The sequence below is a fragment of the Lipotes vexillifer genome, unplaced genomic scaffold (assembly GCF_000442215.2).
Source record: "Lipotes vexillifer unplaced genomic scaffold, Lipotes_vexillifer_v1.1 scaffold474, whole genome shotgun sequence".
NCBI classification, from domain to species: Eukaryota; Metazoa; Chordata; class Mammalia; order Artiodactyla; family Lipotidae; genus Lipotes; species Lipotes vexillifer.
This window is the reverse complement of record NW_006772385.1, coordinates 1,777,734-1,798,167: the sequence shown is the minus strand read 5'-3', so window position 1 is coordinate 1,798,167 and position 20,434 is coordinate 1,777,734. Positions and strand designations below refer to the sequence as shown.

Below are 20,434 nucleotides of genomic sequence, written 5' to 3'. Positions count from 1 at the left end.
GCAACTACTGAGCTGGCGCACTGCAACAATGAATCCCACGTGCAGCAACTAAGACCTGACGCAGCCAAATAAATAAATATTTTTAAAAACAGAACGTTCACGGCAGTTTTATCATAATAGCCCTAAACTAGAAAGAGCCCAAATGTTTATCAATAGAAGAAATATACAAACTGTGTTACATTCATATAATGAAATACTACTCAGCATTAAACAAATTACACAGGCAACAACATAAATGAAAATCAGAAACGTTATGATGAGTGAAAGCAGCCAGAAACAAGAGCACACACTGTATGGTTCCATTTATATGAAATTCTAGAATAGGCAAAATTAATCTATGGTGGAAAAAACTGCCTTGGGGTGGGGGAGGATTTGACTAGGGACGGTATAAGGGGCCTTTTTGGTGGGATGGTAGTGTTCTACATATTAACAGAAGTTTGGGTAGCAGGCTAATGAATTTGTCAAAATTCAGCTAATGTATGCTAAAAATGTGTGCATTTCATTGTATATAAACTTCACATCTAGAGAAGAAACTTTAAATACTGAACTTGAGTTAATGACGTGCATGTTAAAGTACTTAGGGAAAAGTGGCTGAAAACTGTAATTTGTTTCAAAGAGCATAAAAAAATAAAATGGTTTAATGGATAGATGTGCCAGAGCATAACAAAAGAATTAATGGTAGAATCTAGATGGTGGGCATATCCTTTCAACCTTGCTGTATGGATGAACTTTTCATAGTAAAATAAATGTAAAGCTCTGTTGCCTCGTTTGAAATAGGTTCAGTGAGGAAGCTTTCCTCAGGTAGATATATTAAGTAGCAAGTAAGCATAATTTGAAGAAAGAGAGGGACTTGTTACAGGAATGTGAACAATATAAATTTTCATTCCTTTTAAGCAATATGTAAAATTTGTCTTCATGACAGGATGTGCACAGTTCTTGGTGTGACTTAAAAACATTAGTTGATAGTCATAATTTGACAGTACCATTTGTTTCCTATAAGAAATGAGAAAATCATTAATTGCACAGTATGAGGGGAGGGAAGCTTATAAAGAAAATTTTGACCTGGTAATTCCCTGGCTGTTCAGTGGTTAGGGCTCCATGCTTCCACGGCAGGGGGCACAGGTTCGATCCCCGGTCAGGGAACTAAGATCCCGCATGCTATGTGTCATGGCCAAAGGAAAAAAAAAATTGACCAAGGACCTCCCAGGACATGACTTGATTAGTAAAGCAGATGTATTTTAGTTTCTTCTAATTACCTCCCCAACCGGGGTTGCAGTGGGGGGAGTCCTATACAGCTTTTCTGACATAGAATTCTGTTATTTCCTTGCTGCTTAGCAGCAAACTACAATTCTGTTCCAATTATTTGTCTTCTTAAATCAAGCAAAATGAGAACAGCTCTGTGTAAATTATAATCTGTATAATTATATCAGTGGCCTTCAAAACTTTTTTTAACCTCAACCTACCAAAGAAATATATTTTACATCATGACCCAGGAAACACACACACACACAGATATATGAATCAAAAGTTCCAGGAAATACTGTTATTACTTATGATGCCATCTGATATTTATTTCCATTTTATTCCATTACTTCAAAATGCTAGTCATAACCCATTAAACTGATATCCTATTGAAATACTGTACCGTTTAACAGTTTTTTAGAAAACTCTAAGTCCTGGATGTGGACTGCATTGTGACACAATCTAAGAAATGTAGAAATGTAAAATATCTTTCTATTGCTTTATAAGTGCTATTCCACAGACTCCTTTTCTCCTGATAAATAAATAGGTATTGAACCAACTCTGTGTAAGGCTTCATGCTTAGTAACTTGAGATGAACAATTTCATTATACTTCTTTTATATATTTCCTTCCTAAGAACTCAAAAGGTTTTAGATATACTCTGTTATTGTAACAAAACCCCATGGGGTCACAAAGGCTAGGCATCATCAATGCTTTGGAGTTGAAGGCACTGAGTCAGAAATCACATATTTGCCAAAAGTCATACTATTAAAGTAATGGAAGTAAAGAAACAAATTTTCTCAACTTCAACTTTAAAATGCTAGAGTATTTTAAAAAATCAACTTCTAAAATCATATTTATTTTCTATATTAGATATATAATGACTTTTTTGCATAGAAATAACTGGATTAAAAGTTTGATCATGTCTTATTTAAATTATATCTATCTATCATAATACAGTCAGATGTGCATTAAACACTGTTTAAAGATTAAAAAAACATTTTTCTCAAGATCCCCAGAGGAAAACTAGGAGAAGACCACAGAGAATATGAGCAGAACATGCAGAGTCATTCCTGTTTACTCGTACTACTACCCTTGAAACATACCCTGGCATCCCACAGATTTCATCTACTAGCCTGAATTATTTTGCAGAAAATTTCTTAGTTCCTTACACAAGCAGACATGCATCGCATCTCTTCTGTTTATGTCCCAATTCTAGGAGTTATCAAAGTTTTTGTTCTTTTTATTTTTCTATATGCAAGTAATAAAAACTAAATGTAAATAGATACTATTTATAAATTACATCTAGTAATAAATATTGGGCAGGCCAAAAAGTTCCTTCGGTTTTTAAATAAAAATAAAAGACACACTTTTCATTTTCACCAGGAACTAATTATTGAACACACTCACCGTTTTGTTCCACTACCTTCTGCCATTTTTCAGGCAACTTCATAATTCCATCTTCCCAAAACTTTTTATCTTTTTGAGCAAAGAACTGTTCCAGTTGCCTTTTACAGCCTTCCAGGGAATTGAAATTTTTTCCATTATGAGAATTTTGTAAAGACTGAAATAAATGGAAATCCAAAGGTGCAATGTCTGGTGAATACCGCGGATGAATCAGAACTTCCCAGCTGTAACAATTTTTGCTTGGTCATCAAAGAAACATGTGGTCTTATGTTATCCAGATGGAAGATTATGCACTTCCTATTGACTAATTCCGGAACTTTTCGTTGAGTGCTACTTTCAGTTGGTCTAATTGGGAGCAGCACTTGTTGGAATTAATTGTTTGGCTTTCTGGAAGGAGTTCACAGTAGGGGACACCTTTCCAATCCCATCATATACATCACCTTCTTTGGATGAAGGCCGGCCTTTGGTGTCGTTGGTGGTTGTTCATTTCACTTCCCCACGATCTCTTCCATTCCACGTTATTGTACGGTATCCAGTTTTCATCACGCATCACAATTTGTTTTAAAAATGGAACGTTTCCTTACGTTTAAGTAGAGAATCGCATGTGGAAGTACCGTCAAGAAGGTTTTTTCGCTTAACTTACATGGAACCCAAACATTAAAGCAATGAACATAACCAAGCTGGGGCAAATGATTTTCAACGCTTGATTTGGGTATTTTGAGTATGTCGGCTATCTCCCACGTGGTATAATGTTGATTGTTCTCAATTAATGTCTCAATTTGATCGCTATCAACTTCAACTGGTCTACCCGACCGTGGAGAATCATCCAGTGAGAAATCTCCAGCACAAAACTTCACAAACCACTTGTGAGATGTTCGATCAATCACAGCACCTTCTCCACACGTTGCACAAATATTTTTTTGCGTTTCAGTTGTGCTTTCCCCTTTCTTGAAATAATAAAGCATAATATGCCAAAAATGTTGTTTTTTCTTCCATCTTCAATATTAAAATGGCCACACAAAAATTCAACAATTTTGGTAAGTTTTTCTTTTTCAATGCACGCTGATATGACAGCCGTCACAATACAATCTAAAAAAATTGTTTCGAATGAAGTTAAAGACAACTAAGCGCTACTAGAACCATCTTAGGGAAAAACCCGAACGAACCTTTTGGCCAACCCAATACAACAAAACACATATAAAGCCTCTGCAAGGAAACTTACAAAAGTTTACTGAGAAACTTTAAAGAAGATCTTAATAAATTTTGAGAGTTACCATATTTGCGGAAGGAAAGACTCAGTGTTTTAAAGATTTCACTTCTCTCCAATTCATAGTTTGAATTTACTCCCAAAGTTTTTGTTCTTAAGCTGAAAATCATTACACATCAAATTGAAATAACAAATTCATTTGTTTATTCATTCAACAAACATTTACTATGTGCTAGTTACTGTGCTGGGTACTAGGAACCTGACGGTCTCTGAATATACAGAAAGGCCTCCTACTTTAGAATGGTAATGAGAGAAGGTCTCTCTGTAGAAGTGGCATTCAGTTCAGACTTGAAGAATTTCTCAAGAAAAAGCCACTCGTGCAAAGACCTGGGAGAAGCGTAATTGGACAGAGGGAACAGTGTGAATGAAGGACTAAATGCATGAAGCAGGGGCAAGTCAAAACGGGATTCCAGAGAAAAGGGCAATCTCTTAAGTCTGGGAACAGAAAACTTGTAATACTAAGTAGGTAAAACTTGAGAAACACATTGGAAAAACTAATCGTACTCAAACCAAAGAGAGTAAGAGAAAGGCATTCCAGGCAAGGAAATGCAAAAGAACAAATCTGAACTACATGATAAAAAATAGGGCAGCCAAAGCCTGACAATAGGATTGTTTCATAGTTGTGACTACTTCTGGGCTCAGCTTCATCTGCTTAGAATTCCAACAGGACATTGTAAGATGGCAAAGGGTCCCAGCTGTGCCTAGAGGTGGGACACTACTTCTATGCAGCCTGCCCTCATGCCTTATCATCAGCAAGAAATACTAGTTATCTTGGTTTTGCAGAGGCAAAGAATACTTTCCATCTAGCCTTCTAGGTTGTGAAGAAACCAATTCTCCCCACCTTAGCATCAGTGTATGTGAAGTGAAAAATCTGTGAAGAAAGGTGTAGAAGGTATAACTTAAAGTCTTTCCCAAGCTCATTATTTCCCTGATAAAGTTAACTGAGCACTAATCGACAGTAAGAAAAACTTCCCCCTTTCAGAGCTGTGGCCTTGGTTTCCTTTTTAGCCTTAGGAAAAATTTATTTCTAGAAACAGAAGGCACAGTGACCACTTATGCAGTCTCCAAGCCCCTCAGCTGAGGCTCTGTTAGAAGTCACTTGTTTTAATCAAAGAAAGAACTACCTGTCTTCTGCGGTGAACCATGGTTATTTAGCACTGTATTTAAACTCAACATTGTTTTTAACACATGATATTTAGGAAAAAAGGTAAGAAGAATTAAGTCATGCAAAGCGACAGAAAGTGATTTTTAATTAAAACTATCAATATTCATACCACCTTCCCTGGGAGACTTTATTTCCAAGCACCACTTAGGTACTTTCCAAGGCAGAAAATGACAGCAGCCAGCAGAGAAAAAGAAAACGAACTATATTAATATGTCAACCCTCCAACCCCCAACTTCTGCCTGCCTTTCTCCTGCAACTGTGTCTTCGCCTGGAAGCTAAAAGGAGAAGGCCATTTTTAGCTACAACGCACTCGTACCATTCACAACAAGCATTCTTTACATTCATTCTATTTTTGAATACATCAGCTTCAGGGGAAGACCGGAGAAAGAGTTGCCCTTTTATTATATAGGACAAGTAACGAAGAAGGTGCTAAAAAGAGGATTTCCATGAAAGTTTTTCCTGGGTTCTCCATGGAGAGATCAATTCCAGTCTGATTATCAGTGCATGGACCATGTGCAGTAGGCAGCAGTCTTCCAGATAAAGAAAAAAGATGGACCCAGAGCTTCTGCAATTTAAAATGCTCTCAAATCAACAGGGAAGCTTTGGAGAAATGGCTAGAGGTTTTTAAGGCTCAGACAGTATTCTAGAAAACTCAGAGATATTCTGTGAAACACTTAGGTCAGACATATCAAGTCAATATCAAGACAAGCTGAGGCTCCTTTAAAAGTCATCAAATGATACATGTGTGAAACCCAAAGAGATTACAAAGGGCAAAATAATAGACCAAGAATGTGGTCTTGAATCCCACTCTGTTCTCCAATAAGTGGAAATATTTTGGCCCCCGAAAGTCCCTAACCTAAGCCTTGCAAACAATATCTTAGTACTAGACTTGACATTGATGGAGAACTGCCGTAGGTGAGTTGATAGTGCCCTGAATCCCATGCTGGATACAAAAAAATGGCCTTAATGAGGAGACTGAGAAGATTCTCTTCACCCTGGAGAATATATACTAAGCCAATTCCTTGTTTCCCTTTATTCCAAGAGAGAATGTAAGAGCCGCTATCATGTCAGGCGTGTTCATAAGCTCCCAAATACCATGGCATGTGTTCATCTCCTGTCACCCCCAAACCCAGCCATTCTGGGCCATCAGCCTGGGTGGGGTTACCACCAATGCCTGGGGGCCCAACACATACTGTGTGACGCCTTTGCAGACTCTGTGTGCTCTGCTGACCCAGGCCGTTGAGGACACAGTTAGGAGATCTCTCTTGGATCAGAGCAGAGAAGTTTGTAAGTCTTGGGGACAAGATTAGGGGAGGGAAGCGGAATGCTTGAGCTTATTTAAGCCCAGATTGGCAGAACAGCTGGTAAGGCATGGTGGCCAAGAGCACAGACTCTGCAGACCAACACTTCTGGGTCTGAATCTCTGCTGTGCAGCTTAAAAGATCTGTGAAAATGGGGGTAACAGAAACTACCTCACAAAGCTGTTTTGCATATTAAAACAAGACATTGTACATCATGAGCACAGTGCAGGGCACAGCCCTTAGTAAATGCTCCATAACTGTTACTGTAATGATCTCATTACATGAGGGGTATTATTAAAAATAAATTCTCCAAATCCTTCCTGCTCTAAATCCTTCCTCCCAGAGCATTTTGTGGTTTTGAACAGTTTTAATATACAAGGTATAGAGTCTCTTTCAGGAAGCAGGGGCCCGAGGCCCCTCTCACCTGGCAGAGGGCCCCTTTCTGGCCTCTCCTGATTCAATCATCCACTCAAGGTTTGGGGCCTGAAACTCCTAGTTCAGATTTGAAGAAAAAAATAACAGGGGATTTTTTCCTTCTTTTCAAACTCATGAAGATGAAAAACAAACAAGCAAACAAAAAACACATTTACCTCAAAATTGAACATAATCTGTTATGGGTAAATTCCCAAACACCAGTGGTTCAAAATGTTTCCTCTCCTCAAGCTTTCTTATTATATCTCATATCACCATCCCACTTAAAAACAATCCTCAGAACCATAGTTTATTTCTTTGCCTGAAAAAAATCAGTGTTAACTATTAATGTCTAATCGGTATGAGATAGTAAAGAAAGAGTGGGTGGGTGGATGAATTAAGCACCTGAGAAAGCTAAATGAAAAATAATGATTTATTTAAATGAATGATGATGCTAATCAACACTTAGAAGCAACGTGAAGTTACACTTGACCTAATAAGGACTCACTGGAGGTCCTAAACTCATTCAGGAAAGATGTCTGAAAGATACTAACATAGATAAAATCTAAAAAAAACACAATAATTAAAAAAAATCTTTATGGCTTAAGTTCCTTACCTAAATACACACTAATATTACTGATTCGTGTTAAGCCAAAAGCTATAAAATGACAAACCTGATCTGATTAAGCACAAGTTTGACTACTAACCAATCCCCTCCCAGTTCTCTAACCCAATTATGGATTAGCCACTGTACATTTTATTCTCAGTCTTTTCCCTACTTTGCAAAATGGTTCTAGCCTGCTGCTCATGATATAAAACGAAGTCTGAGGATGATCACCAGTTTTGGATTTTCTCTGTTCTTCCAGTAGAGATATTTCAATACTTTATTTTGTCTCCCCCAAATGGATATTAACCACACTTTATTAGGTTACCCTCTAGCATCTAGACAACAAGGAATAATGGAAAGAGGGCAGGCTTCAGATTTGTCCCACACCAAGGTCTAAATCTTTTATATGCAACCAAAATGCCCAGTAATTGAGTGAAAGATATATCAACTGTGATATTCATTTCACACAATGAAATAACCATGAATGTTATATACTTACTGACTTGGAAATAAGTTCATGATGTGTTGTACAAAAAGAATGTCTTTTTTTAATATAAAGGTACAGATGCACAAAGCAAAAAGTGCAAAATGGCTGAGGAACTTGCATTAACAAATATTTATCAGGCACCTATTATGTGCCAGACACATAATGTATATGTGTACACAATTGTATATGCCCAGGTTATATCAGTGAATTAGACTAATTCACTCGAAAACCTATGGGACACGGCAAAAGCAGTTCTAAGAGGGAAGTTTATAGCAATACAATCTTACCTCAGGAAACAAGAAAAATCTCAAATAAACAACATAACCTTACACCTACAGCAACTAGAGACAGAAGAACAAACAAAACCCAAAGTTAGTAGAAGGAAAGAAATCATAAAGATAAGAGAAGAAATAAATGAAATAGAAATGAAGAAAACAATAGAAAAGATCAATGAAACCAACCGCTGGTTCTTTGAAAAGATAAACAAAATTGATAAATCTTTAGCCAGACTCATCAAGAAAAAGAGAGAGAGGGCTCAAATCAATAAAATTAGAAATGAAAAAGGAGGAATTCCCTGGTGGCGCAGTGGTTACGAATTTGCATGCCAATGCAGGGGACACGGGTTCAAGCCCTAGTCCGGGAAGATACCACATACCACAGAGTAACTAAGCCCATGTGCCACAACTACTAAAGCACACATGCCTAGAGCCGTTTAAAACTTATTGTAGCCTTAATGTACAGAACAAAATGACTTACAAGCAAATTTTCTTAGCAGTAGCTAGAGAATGGGTAACTGACCATTCTGGTGAATGTAGTGTTAGTCCCACACCTGGTCCTTCTTGTGGCGTTTCTAAAAGAGCTCCCAACAAAGATCCACCTTGGCAACTATCAGGTAAAATAAAAGAACATATTCTAGAGAAAATAATACCCACAGGACTAACAAAAAATGCTGCCGGAAAGTATACAGTCTGCTCTTCCAGGGGAAAGTGCAGTGAAACACAGTATATTTGTAATAGATGTTCTGTTCCCCTGAACAGAGGTGCCTGCTATACTGCCTATCATACTCTAATGAAATATTAGAATGCTTTAGTATGACATGTATGAAGTTTCAAATAAATACATTAAGTGCAAAAAAAGTTGTTGATATTTACTCAAACGCGGGTGTTTCAATATTCACTTACATTACAAATCGCCAGCCACAGGTGTTAGTTTCTGCAAAAATCCCCCAGTCGATAATGTGTTAATACACAGAAACTGGTTGAATTTCTATATACTAACAACGAAAGATCAGAAAGAGAAATTAAAGAAACAACCCATTTACCGTATCAAAAAGAATAAAACACCTAGGAATAAACTTACCTGAGGAGGTAAACAACCTGTACTCCGAAAACTGTAAGATGCTGATGAAAGAAATCAAAGATGATACGAGGGCTTCCCTGGTGGCACAGTGGTTGAGAATCTGCCTGCTGATGCAGGGGACACGGGTTCGTGTCCCGGTCCGGGAAGATCCCACGTGCCACGGAGCGGCTGGGCCTGTGAGCCATGGCTGCTGAGCCTGAGCGTCTGGAGCCTGTGCTTCGCAGCGGGAGAGGCCACAACAGTGAGAGGCCCACGTACCGCAAAAAAAAAAAAAGATGATACGAACAGATGGAAAGATATACCATGTTCTTTGATTGCAGGAATCAACATTGTCAAAATGACTATACTACCCAAGGCAATCAACAGATTCCATATAATCCCTATCAAATTACCAATGGCACTTTTCATAGAACTAGAACAAAAAATCTTAAAATTTGTATGGAGACACAAAAGACCCCAAATAGCCAAAGCAATCTTGAGAAAGAAAAATGGAGCTGGAGGAATTAGGCTCCCTGACTTCAGGCTATACTACAAAGCTATAATCATCAAAACAGTATGGTACTGACACAAAAAACAGAAATATAGATCAATGGAACAGGATAGAAAGCCCAGAAATAAACCCACGAACCTATGGTCAATTAATCTATAACAAAGGAGGCAAGACTATACAGTAAAGACAGTCTCTTCAATAAATGGTACTGGGAAAACTGGATAGCTATGTGCAAAAAGATGAAATTAGAACTTTCTTTAACACCACACACAAAAATAAACTTCAAATGGATTAAAGACCTAAATGTAAGACTGGATACTATAAAACTCTTAGAGGAATATATAGGCAGAACACTCTCTGACATAAATCACAGCGTATCTTTTTTTGATCTGTCTGCTAGAGTAATGAAAATAAAAACAAAATTAAACAAATGGGACCTAATTAAACTCAAACGCTTTTGCACAGCAAAAGGAAACCATAAGCAAAACAAAAAGACAACCCACAGAATGGGAGAAAATATTTGCAAACAATGCAACTGACAAGGGATTTAATATCTGCAAAATTTACAAACAGCCCACGCAGCTCAATATGAAAAAAAAACAACCCAATCAAAAAATGGGTAGAAGACCTAAACAGACATTTCTCCAAAGAAGACATGCAGATGGCCAAGAGGCACATGAAAAGATGTTCAACACTGCTAATTATTAGAGAAATGCAAATCAAAACTATATCACCTCACACCAGTCAGAATGGCCATCATCATAAAGTCTACAAACAATAAATCCTGGAGAGAGTGTGGAGAAAAAGGAACCCTCCTACACTGTTAGTGGAAGTGTAAACTGGTGCAGTCACAGTATGGAGGTTCCTTAAAAAACTAAAAATAGAGCTACCATAAGATCCAGCAATCCCACTGCTGGGCATATATCTGGAGGAAAACATGGTTTGAAAGGATATATGTGGGACTTCCCTGGTGGCACAGTGGTTAAGAATCTGCCTGCCAATGCAGGGGACACGGGTTCAAGCCCTGGTCCAGGAAGATACCACATACCGCAGAGCAACTAAGCCCATGCGCCACAACTACTGAGCCTGTGCTCTAGAGCCCACGAGCCAGAACTACTGAAGCCTGCGCACCAAGTGCCTGTGCTCCGCAACAAGAGAAGCCACCACAGTGAGAAGCCTGTGCACCACAACGAAAAGTAGCCCCTGCTCGCTGCAACTAGAGAAAGCCCACATGCAGCAACAAAGACACAATGCAGCCAAAAATCAACAAATTAATTAATTTTTTTAAAAAGGAAAGGATACATGCACCCCGATGTTCATTGCAGCAATGTTTACAATAGTCAAGACATGGAAGCAACCTAAATGTCCATCAACAGAGGAATGGATAAAGAAGGTGTGTTAGATATATACAATGGAATATTATTCAGCCATTAAAATGAATGAAATAATGCCATTTTAAGCAACACAGATGGACCTGGAGATTATCATACTAAGTGAAGTAAGACAGAGAAAGATAAATATATGATATCAGCCTATAAGCAAAACCTAAAAAAAAAATACAAATGAACTTATTTACATAACAGAAACAGACTCACAGACTTAGAGAATAAACTTATGGTTAACAGGAAGGAAGGGTGGGGGGTAGGGACAGATTGGGAGTTTGGGATTGACGTGTATACACTGCTATTAAAACAGATAACCAACAAGGACCTACTGTATAGCACAGGGAACTCTGCTCAATACTCAGTAATAACCTAAATGGGAAAAGAATTTGAAAAAGAATAGATACATGTTTATGTATAACTGAATTACTTTGCTGTACACCTGAAACTAACACAACATTATTAATCAACTATACTCCAATATAAAATAAAAATTTAAGTTTAAATTAAAAAAAACTCACCAGTAAACTTCGACTTGACAGTAGAAGCCTAGGAACCACCTCCAATCACAATCCCCAGATTTGTTCCAATCAGTCCCTAAACTCAGACTCTCCTAACCTGAACAAGGCAATCTTCCATTTTTCTCTTTTGAAACAGCTATCTGGAATTCATGGAACAAAACCCAAATTATCTAAGATTCCTTTTAATCATTTACCATTTATTAAGTGCACAATCACCATTAAAGAAAAAACTTATGATAACACTTTAAAGTACAAATAATTTTATTTCATCCCTGAAAACAAAAACAAAAATGTCAACATCTAATGAGAGACTGAACAATTATTCCAAACTTTACCTGGAAATGGTATATAAATAATTTCTTCATATAAAGGTAGGGTACAGGGAAGAGTTTGGAAAGATACCTTTCATGAAATATTTTCTCATACTTACTTTAATAAAACATTATAATTATTGCTACTATGTCTGGTAGCACATTGTAATAATGAACAATACAATATCCAAAACTAAATTCAATACAGTCTAAATCTAGAAGCTAGCTGCACTTAAGCAGTTGTTATAGAGAATAAATACTATGAAACATAGGGCACCATATGGCAATTAAATTTGCTAAAAGGTAAATTTAAATAAAGGTGTACTTTGCTCTATAGTAGAATTACCCAAGATTAAAATCTCTTGTGCTATATAGAATAGCTGTTTTCCTGAAAACATAGTCCATCTTCATAATTTAAATTACATTTTAAACGTTAATTATTTTTAAGTGCTCATTATATAAAATGAATATCTAACGTATCTATTATACAAATCCAAAATTTCATAAAGCAGGATATTCTACGTACTATAATGTTACCATTTTCCAAGCAATTTAATGCAACACAAATACTTTTATTATATACATCTGGCTAAAGTCCTTAAGAGTCCCAGTCTCACAAATATCTCAGTTTCTCTCTCCCTTGCCAATATAAGCAAAAATTACCAGAATATGGAAATAATGTGCTTTCTTGACACCATAATCAAAGGGTTACACTTTTAAGTTAACATTCATGTATATGAAAATCATGAATTAATACTTATTTTTAATCTCATCATAAAAATCTTTTATTCTTCAGAACATAAGTATATAAGAAAATATTATGTATGAGATTAGAGATTACTATTTTAATGATATTTAATTGTCCCAATGTTTAGAATAGGTTACGAACAGTGGCTACTACCCATTTCAAGATTATACTCTTATAAATGTAATTTTTAACAATATACAATAATTAACCTCCAGTTATTCTGAAGGGATAGTGCAAATGAAGACATTCTTTGGGTCATGATTTCAAAACATTATTTTCAACATTATACTTCCTTCCTCTCTGCTCATAATCTGAATAACAAAATATAGTAAGTACTGGAAGTAAGCACATTTTCTAATAGTATTAGTCAAAGTCACATCTACTGATAACAAATGACAATGATTCAGTAACAATATTCTTCACTTGTCTGAAAAACATGTCATATATTTAAATAAATATTTTATAGAAATGAATCCATGTCCTTCAGTGTTTTTGTTTCAACTTGATCTCAAACACAAAGATTTATTCAAAGATCACCTACCTGCTTACTACATCAACCATGTTACCAAATTCCCTTTAAGGATATAGTACAGCATTGAAGAGTTGTGCCTGAAAGCAAACTAATAACTTTTAAAATTTATATACAGAATTAGAGTTCCATGAATCCAGCATATTCCTTGAAAATGCACAGAGGTTTTATTGTAAAGTATTACTCTATGCTAGCCAGCGATATAAAAGCTTTTCTGCCATAGGATATAATCCACGGTGAACGTAGCAGCACAAGCTGATCTTCAACTGCTATCTAATGCTGCCTGAAACATTTATCCTTTTATTTGTCATCACAGGCACCAGATTCCCACTAGTACCATTGGTAGTGTTGGTTGCTGAGCCGTTTACAACAATATAGTCGACTTTGTTCTCCAGCTTTACCAAGCGTTGTAAAATGTCATCCAAAAGGACAGCAATTGTTCTTTTTAAATCAGCTAGGGGGAAAAAATGAGAATAAACCATATTAAAGACTGATAGAGCACTTAATATTTGTGTTTTCATAGTTTGAGGGGAAAAGGGAACAATTATCGAGTCATCTGAAAGAAAATATACTAGAGGGAAAGCACTCATACCACACATAGAAAAAGCCTAACTATTTTAATGAATAGCATCACATACAGAGCTTCCTAACGGAATTTCAGAGTTATAAATGTGGGGAAACTTACTTTTCTAGTGCAATAAAACAGATGTAAAGGCTGGTTTAAAATGTTAGTCCCTCTGTAAGGAACCAATTTACTTTGAGTTTCTTAGTCTGTAAAGACGACTGTGGACTAGGCAGGTAAGGTAAAAAGCTAGCTGAGCTAACTAAGAAATTCAAGGAAATGTAGAAACAAGAAACCTGGAACCTCCACAGGCTGAAGTTTAGGGGCAGCCCAGGATCCAGAGCAGATGCCAGGAACCCAATCAGTGCAGTACAGGTACTAGTTCTGACTAGAAAATGATGCGGAAGACTGTATCTTCTAATCTCTCTGGGAGGTTAAAGGGTTTCAGTAGAATTTACCTGGAAAGAATGAAATTTTGACCCTTTGCTTCCTTAGAATCCTCTTTACTCAGGTTTCCCAATGGCACCTAACACATATTACGTATTCAGTCAGTGGCAACTAATATTGTTATTTTTTGTTGGTCCTGGACCAAAAAAGGCAGCTCAAACCCTAATCTGTGATCCGGGGAAAACTCATTTAACAACAACTCATAAAGTTGCTGATGCTTCTGTTACTAAGCTATCAGGAAAAGCAGAAGCAGAAGAAAAAACAGATAAATTGGACTTCATCAAAATTTAAAACTTTTGGACATCAAAAGATATTATCCAGAAAGTGAAAAGACAATCTAGAGAATGGAAGAAAATATTTGCAAATCATATATCTGACAAGGGCTTAGTATCAAGAACATATAAAGAACTCCTAAACCCAACAACAAAAAGACAAACCACTCAATTTTTTAAATCATCAAAGGACTTGAATAAACATTTCTCCAAAGAAGATACGCAAATGAACAATAAGCACATGAAAAGATACCCAACATCACAATGAAATACCACTTTACGTCTACTAGGATGGCTATAATCAAAGAAAGGGAAAATAAGCACGGGCAAAAATGTGAAGAAACTGGGACCCTCATACACTGCTGGTAGGAATACAGAATGGCACAGCCACCACAGAAAACAGTTCGGAAGTTTCTCAAAAAGCTAAACATAAAATGACCATGTGACCCAGTAATTCTACTCCTAGGTATCTACCCCAAAAAAGTGAAAGCAGAGACTCAAAGAGATACTTGTACACCAATGTTTATTTCAAAATTATTCACAATAGCCAAAAGATGGAAACAACCTAAGCGTCCATCAGTATATCAAAAGATCAACAAAATGTGGTATTAACATACAGGGAATATTATTTAGCCATAAAAAGGAATGATGTTCTGATACATGATACAAAATGGATGAACCGTGAAGACATTATGCAAAGTGAAATAAGCCAGACAAAAAAAGGACAAATACTGTATGATTCCACTTATTTGGACTACCTAGAATAGAAAAATACGTAGAGACAGAAGGTAGATTAGAGGTTACCAAAGACCAGGGGAAGGGGGGAATGGCAAGTTACTTCTTAATGGTAAGGTTACAGAGTTTCTTGTCCGGAGTGATGCAAGTTTTAGGTAGTAGTGAGGGCTGTACAACATTGAATATAATTAATGCCACTGAACTATACACCTAAAAATGGTTAAGATGGCAGGGCTTCCCTGGTGGTGCAGTGGTTAAGAATCCACCTGACAATGCAGGGGACACAGGTTCAAGCCCTGGTCTGGGAAGATCGCACATGCCGTGGAGCAACTAAGCCTGTGCGCCACAGCTACTGAGCCTGCACTCTATAGCCCGCGAGCCACAACTACTGAAGCCAGCGACCTAGAGCCTGTGCTCTGCAACAAGAGAAGCCACTGCAATGAGAAGCCCACGCACCCCAACGAAGGGTAGCCGCTGCTCACTGCAAGGAGAGAAAGCCCGCGTGCAGCAACAAAGACCCAACGCAGCCAAAAATAAACAAATAAAATAATTTTTTTAAAAAATGGTTAAGATGGCAAATTTTATGTTACATACATTTTACCATAATTTTCTTAAAGTGAAAAAAGAAATACAGATTTCAGAAAGGAGTAGGGAGAGTAGTGGTAGCAGGTGGTTGTAAAAAGTGATTAGAAATAGGGCTTCCCTGGTGGCACAGCGGTTGAGAGTCCGCCTGCTGATGCAGGGGACACGGGTTCGTGCCCCGGTCCGGGAAGATCCCCCATGCCGCGGAGCGGCTAGGCCCATGAGCCATGGCCGCTGAGCCTGCGCGTCCGGAGCCTGTGCTCCGCAACGGGAGAGGCCACAACAGTGAGAGGCCCGCATACCGCAAAAAAATAAATAAAATTAAATAAAAAGTGATTAGAAGTAAATCAACAAAAAAATCAATGTAATATAAAGTGAGGGGAAAAACTATTTGGAGAAAGTCTAGTGATGGAGGAAATCAAGCAGTGTATCTTTTGGCATCATTCATCGCGAACACTTAAATATTCTAGTTTAGTGGGTATGCACAAGAAAAAAAGTATAAGAAAAATTATTTGATGAGAAGTATTTAGGGATAAAATGTCATAATATGTACAACTTGTTTCAAATAGTACCCCCTAAAAGCATATATATTTGTATAGAGAAGGAAAGATAAAAATATAGAAAAATTTTTAGCAAATGATGAATCTAGAGGAAAGATATATGATGTTTACCACATAATTTTCCCTAACTTTCTGTAGACTGAGAATTTTCAAAATAAAAGATTAGGGAGAGGGGGCATTTCTTTATTAAGACCTTTCAATCAAGAGTTATAATAGTATTTGGTAAGTTAAAAAATATATGTTTTAAAGAATCTTCCAGCAACAAGATTAAAAGATAACTGCTGAATCTGTTTTTCCCTGGCAGCCACCTCATGTATAATATTTGAAGAAGTAGGCAACCCAGGCCAGAGAAGGCTACATAGAATAGACTGGGGTGCGAAGCTTACCATCATGTTAACATAAAATGAAGCTAAAGCCCTCAGAGGTTTGACACCAAACTGAAGTGCGACATGAATTATAAAGGTACAGCCTACTCACTGATTAGTTATAGTTAGGAATAGCAATTAAAGGAAAAGTTGGGATTCTTTAAAATCAAATACAAACAAATTTATTGTAATGTATATGTATTTTATATATTTATATATATATATATATTTGTGTCTGTACATATATATACATATACATGTATATGTGCATATCAGGATTTTTTTCCCATACATTATTTAATATTTTCATTAGTAATGAGGATTAAACGATACGTAAGGCTTAGTTCAATGTGTGGTACACAAGGCCTCAACAAACCTTACTTGTTATTAGTTATTGTAATATTCAGTATACATGTCTATTTGTTTTCCCGTATAAAATAGACTGAAAAAGTAAACATTTTAGGGGCTTCCCTGGTGGCGCAGTGGTTAAGAATCCACCTGCCAATGCTGGGGAAACGGGTTTGAGTCCTGGGCTGGGAAGATCCCACATGCCGCAGAGCAACTAAGCCCGTGCACCACAACTACTGAGTCTGTGTGCCACAACTACTAAAGCCCACGTGCCTAGAGTCCGTGCTCCGCAGTGAGAAGCCACTGCAATGAGAAGCCTGTGCACCACAACAAAGAGTAGCCCCCTCTCGCTGCACTAGAGAAAGCCCATGCACAGTAATGAAGACCCAACTCAGCCAAAATTAAAATAAATAAAATAAAATTTATTTTTAAAAAAGTAAACATTTTTAGCAGGTAGGAAAACTACAATTCAGACCCCAGTCTTTTCCTTCCAAGGCCCCAAATTCAGGGTTTTCCACTACAACGCGGATGCAAAAAGAACATATATATATATTTACCGCTATGGTGTCTAAATGGTGAGTAGATATACTGTACCTCATGATTTTTTTTTTTTAACATTTTCAATTTTAATTTTGGAAAATTTCAAACATACACAAGCAGAGATAGAATAGTATAATGAGTATTCATGGACCTAATTCTCATCACTTGGCTTTCAAAATGAACAATATTTTGCCATTCTTGGTTCATCTCTTCCCTTCCACCTTTTTTCTCCAACAGTATTTTATGTCAAATCCCAGACATCATGTCATTTCACTGTAAACTCTTCGGAATGCACCTTTAACTTTTAAATAACTTAACCACTGTGCTATTATCATGCATAACAAAATTTATAGTAATTTCTTAATTTAAGCAGTTTAACACCTGGTCCATATCCAGATTTTCCTGATTATCTGGAAAATGTCTTCTTACAGTTGATTTGCTTGAATCAGAATTCAAATGAAATCTATACATTGCATTTGACTATTGCTTCTTTAGAGGAAATGTATATATATCTTCAGCCTACCACAATAATTTTTCCCTTTTATGTTATTACTTTTTACACGCATACACTTTTTTACTTTTCACACACACAGTCAGGTTTTTTTTTTTTTTTTTTTTTGCTGTATGCGGGCCTCTCACTGTTGTGGCCTCTCCCGTTGCGGAGCACAGGCTCCGGATGCACAGGCTCAGTGGCCATGGCTCACGGGCCCAGCCGCTCCGCGGCATGTGGGATCTTCCCGGACCGGGGCACGAACCCGTGCCCCCTGCATCGGCAGGCAGACTCTCAACCACTGCACCATCAGGGAAGCCCACTGTCAGGTTTTTTTATTACAAATAATTTGGGTTTTAACAGTGACAAAGGCCACTACGTTTCCAATCTAAAATCCATGTAGCATATATCTGAGCTTCCTGCTTATATTTTATTACAATGCTGCAGAATAGTGGTGTCCACAGCCTTTGATAAATGCTTACACCAATTCTCTTTGGAAAAATTCATTTTATTTTAAACTTATAATTTGTAAGTTAAGTAATTAGTTTTCCATCAAAAAAGTACTCAAAGGAAAAGTTGGGTTTAATCAGAAAAAACTATATATTACTTTAACAATGTTCTAAATTATCATATATCCTCCTTTCAAATTTTCTAAAATCAATTGCTTTTTTTGTTGCTGTTTTTTGGTTTTTTTTCTTTTGCGGTACGCGGGCCTCTCAATGTTGTGGCCTCTCCCCTTGTGGAGCACAGGCTCCGGACGCACAGGCTCAGCAGCCATGGCCACGGCATGTGGGATCTTCCCGGACCGGGGCACGAACCCGTGTGCCCTGCATCGGCAGGTGGACTCTCAACCACTGCGCCACAAGGGAAGCCCTAAAATCAACTGTCTTAATAAAATATTTTAAAAGACTAAGAAATCTAAATTACCTTGTTTGATGATATAAAATCAGTTAGCTGAAAAACCACAATGATCCCTTTGAACATAGCAAAACTCACCCTTTCTCTAGATTCACATTACAATGTTCTGTTTACATTTCATGTGACTATATAGTTATGGGAATTATATGTTTACACTATATGGGAGTCCACAGTACTTCCCCACAAAGCCCTATCACTGAAAGTGCTAGCAATAAGAACTCCTACCACGGGACCCGGTTCAGAACCCCTAAAAACAACCTGAAAGTGGAGACCGTACCATATCCTTTTACTCAGCTCATCCAGCTTGATGCTTTATCACATAGTAGACAGTCAACAAATGTTGGAAATGAACATTTGCTGAATGTCTGATTCATGCTTGGTAGGTGGTATCAGGGTTGAGATTAACATGAAGAAACAGACTTAGGAAATAAAACCCTTTAAGGTTGTTCTGCTCCTGCTTTAAGTTTCCCTACTCTGGGAGAAGAATCAAATAGTTTAATGGAAAAATAACAAAAAACAGGCTAATACAAAGGCACATAAGAACACACATACTATCAAAATAGCACCTAGCCTGATTATTCCACAGTATACAAAAATCAAAAGGAGGATATAATGGAATCTAAAAAATAAAACAAACGAATGAATATAACAAAACAAAAAAGGTTACAATGCTATTAAATATACTAAAGATATTGGATATAAAAAGATTCTTGCTACAATAAACATAATCAAGAGATTGTGAGGCACAGCAGGAAGCCACTATCATCCCAAGCCTAAGGAACAGAGGGAAAAATCAGTAATGTTACAATAGCCCAAGTCCAAGGACACCTAGTGGAATAACAGAGCCAAGGAGGCTGTCTGGCAGAAGGTGGCACTACAAAGGAGACATCACCTGAGGCAGAAAGGGAGAAAAACACCCTAGTCTCTCTTTTCCTCCTACATTCCGAACTCCTGCCAGTACTTCTCATTGGCTGAACCCAGGCAGTAGCTAGTTGATTTAGGAACTTAGAAAGTGCCACCTACTAGAATCACCCTCCCTTGAGATACAAAACAGAGAAAAGTAAAGGAACAAATCTGAAGGCAACCAGGAAAAGGACCAGCACAAACACCAAGTACACGTGCCTTTGTGGACCCCATACTTATAGGTCTCTGTTGATTTATCTCTTCTTTATATCTCAATAGGTTTTATTATTTATATTCTTAATGTGAAGAGAGGCAGATACAAATGAAAATAGCCATGTGTACACAAAAAGAAATTCAATTCTTAGTAAATATAGTAGTAGTAAAATAGTAGTAAAATGCAAAAATGACTAATGAAAATAAAATACATAAGTGTGGGACTTCTCTGGTGGCACAGTGGTTAAGAATCCACCTGCCAATGCAGGGGAC

General features: G+C 37.2%; 1 protein-coding gene across 1 annotated transcript in view; it reads right to left on the bottom strand.

Annotated features, from left to right (window-relative positions):
* Positions 1–11,881: 11,881 nt before the first annotated feature.
* Positions 11,882–20,434, bottom strand: part of CCDC126 (coiled-coil domain containing 126) — a 54,021-nt gene continuing 45,468 nt past the window's right edge. Inside the window, exon 3 of the mRNA XM_007447459.1 lies at positions 11,882–13,680. Coding sequence (XP_007447521.1) covers positions 13,496–13,680 — 185 coding nt within the window. The 3' untranslated portion in view covers positions 11,882–13,495. The remainder of the gene's footprint in view (positions 13,681–20,434) is intronic.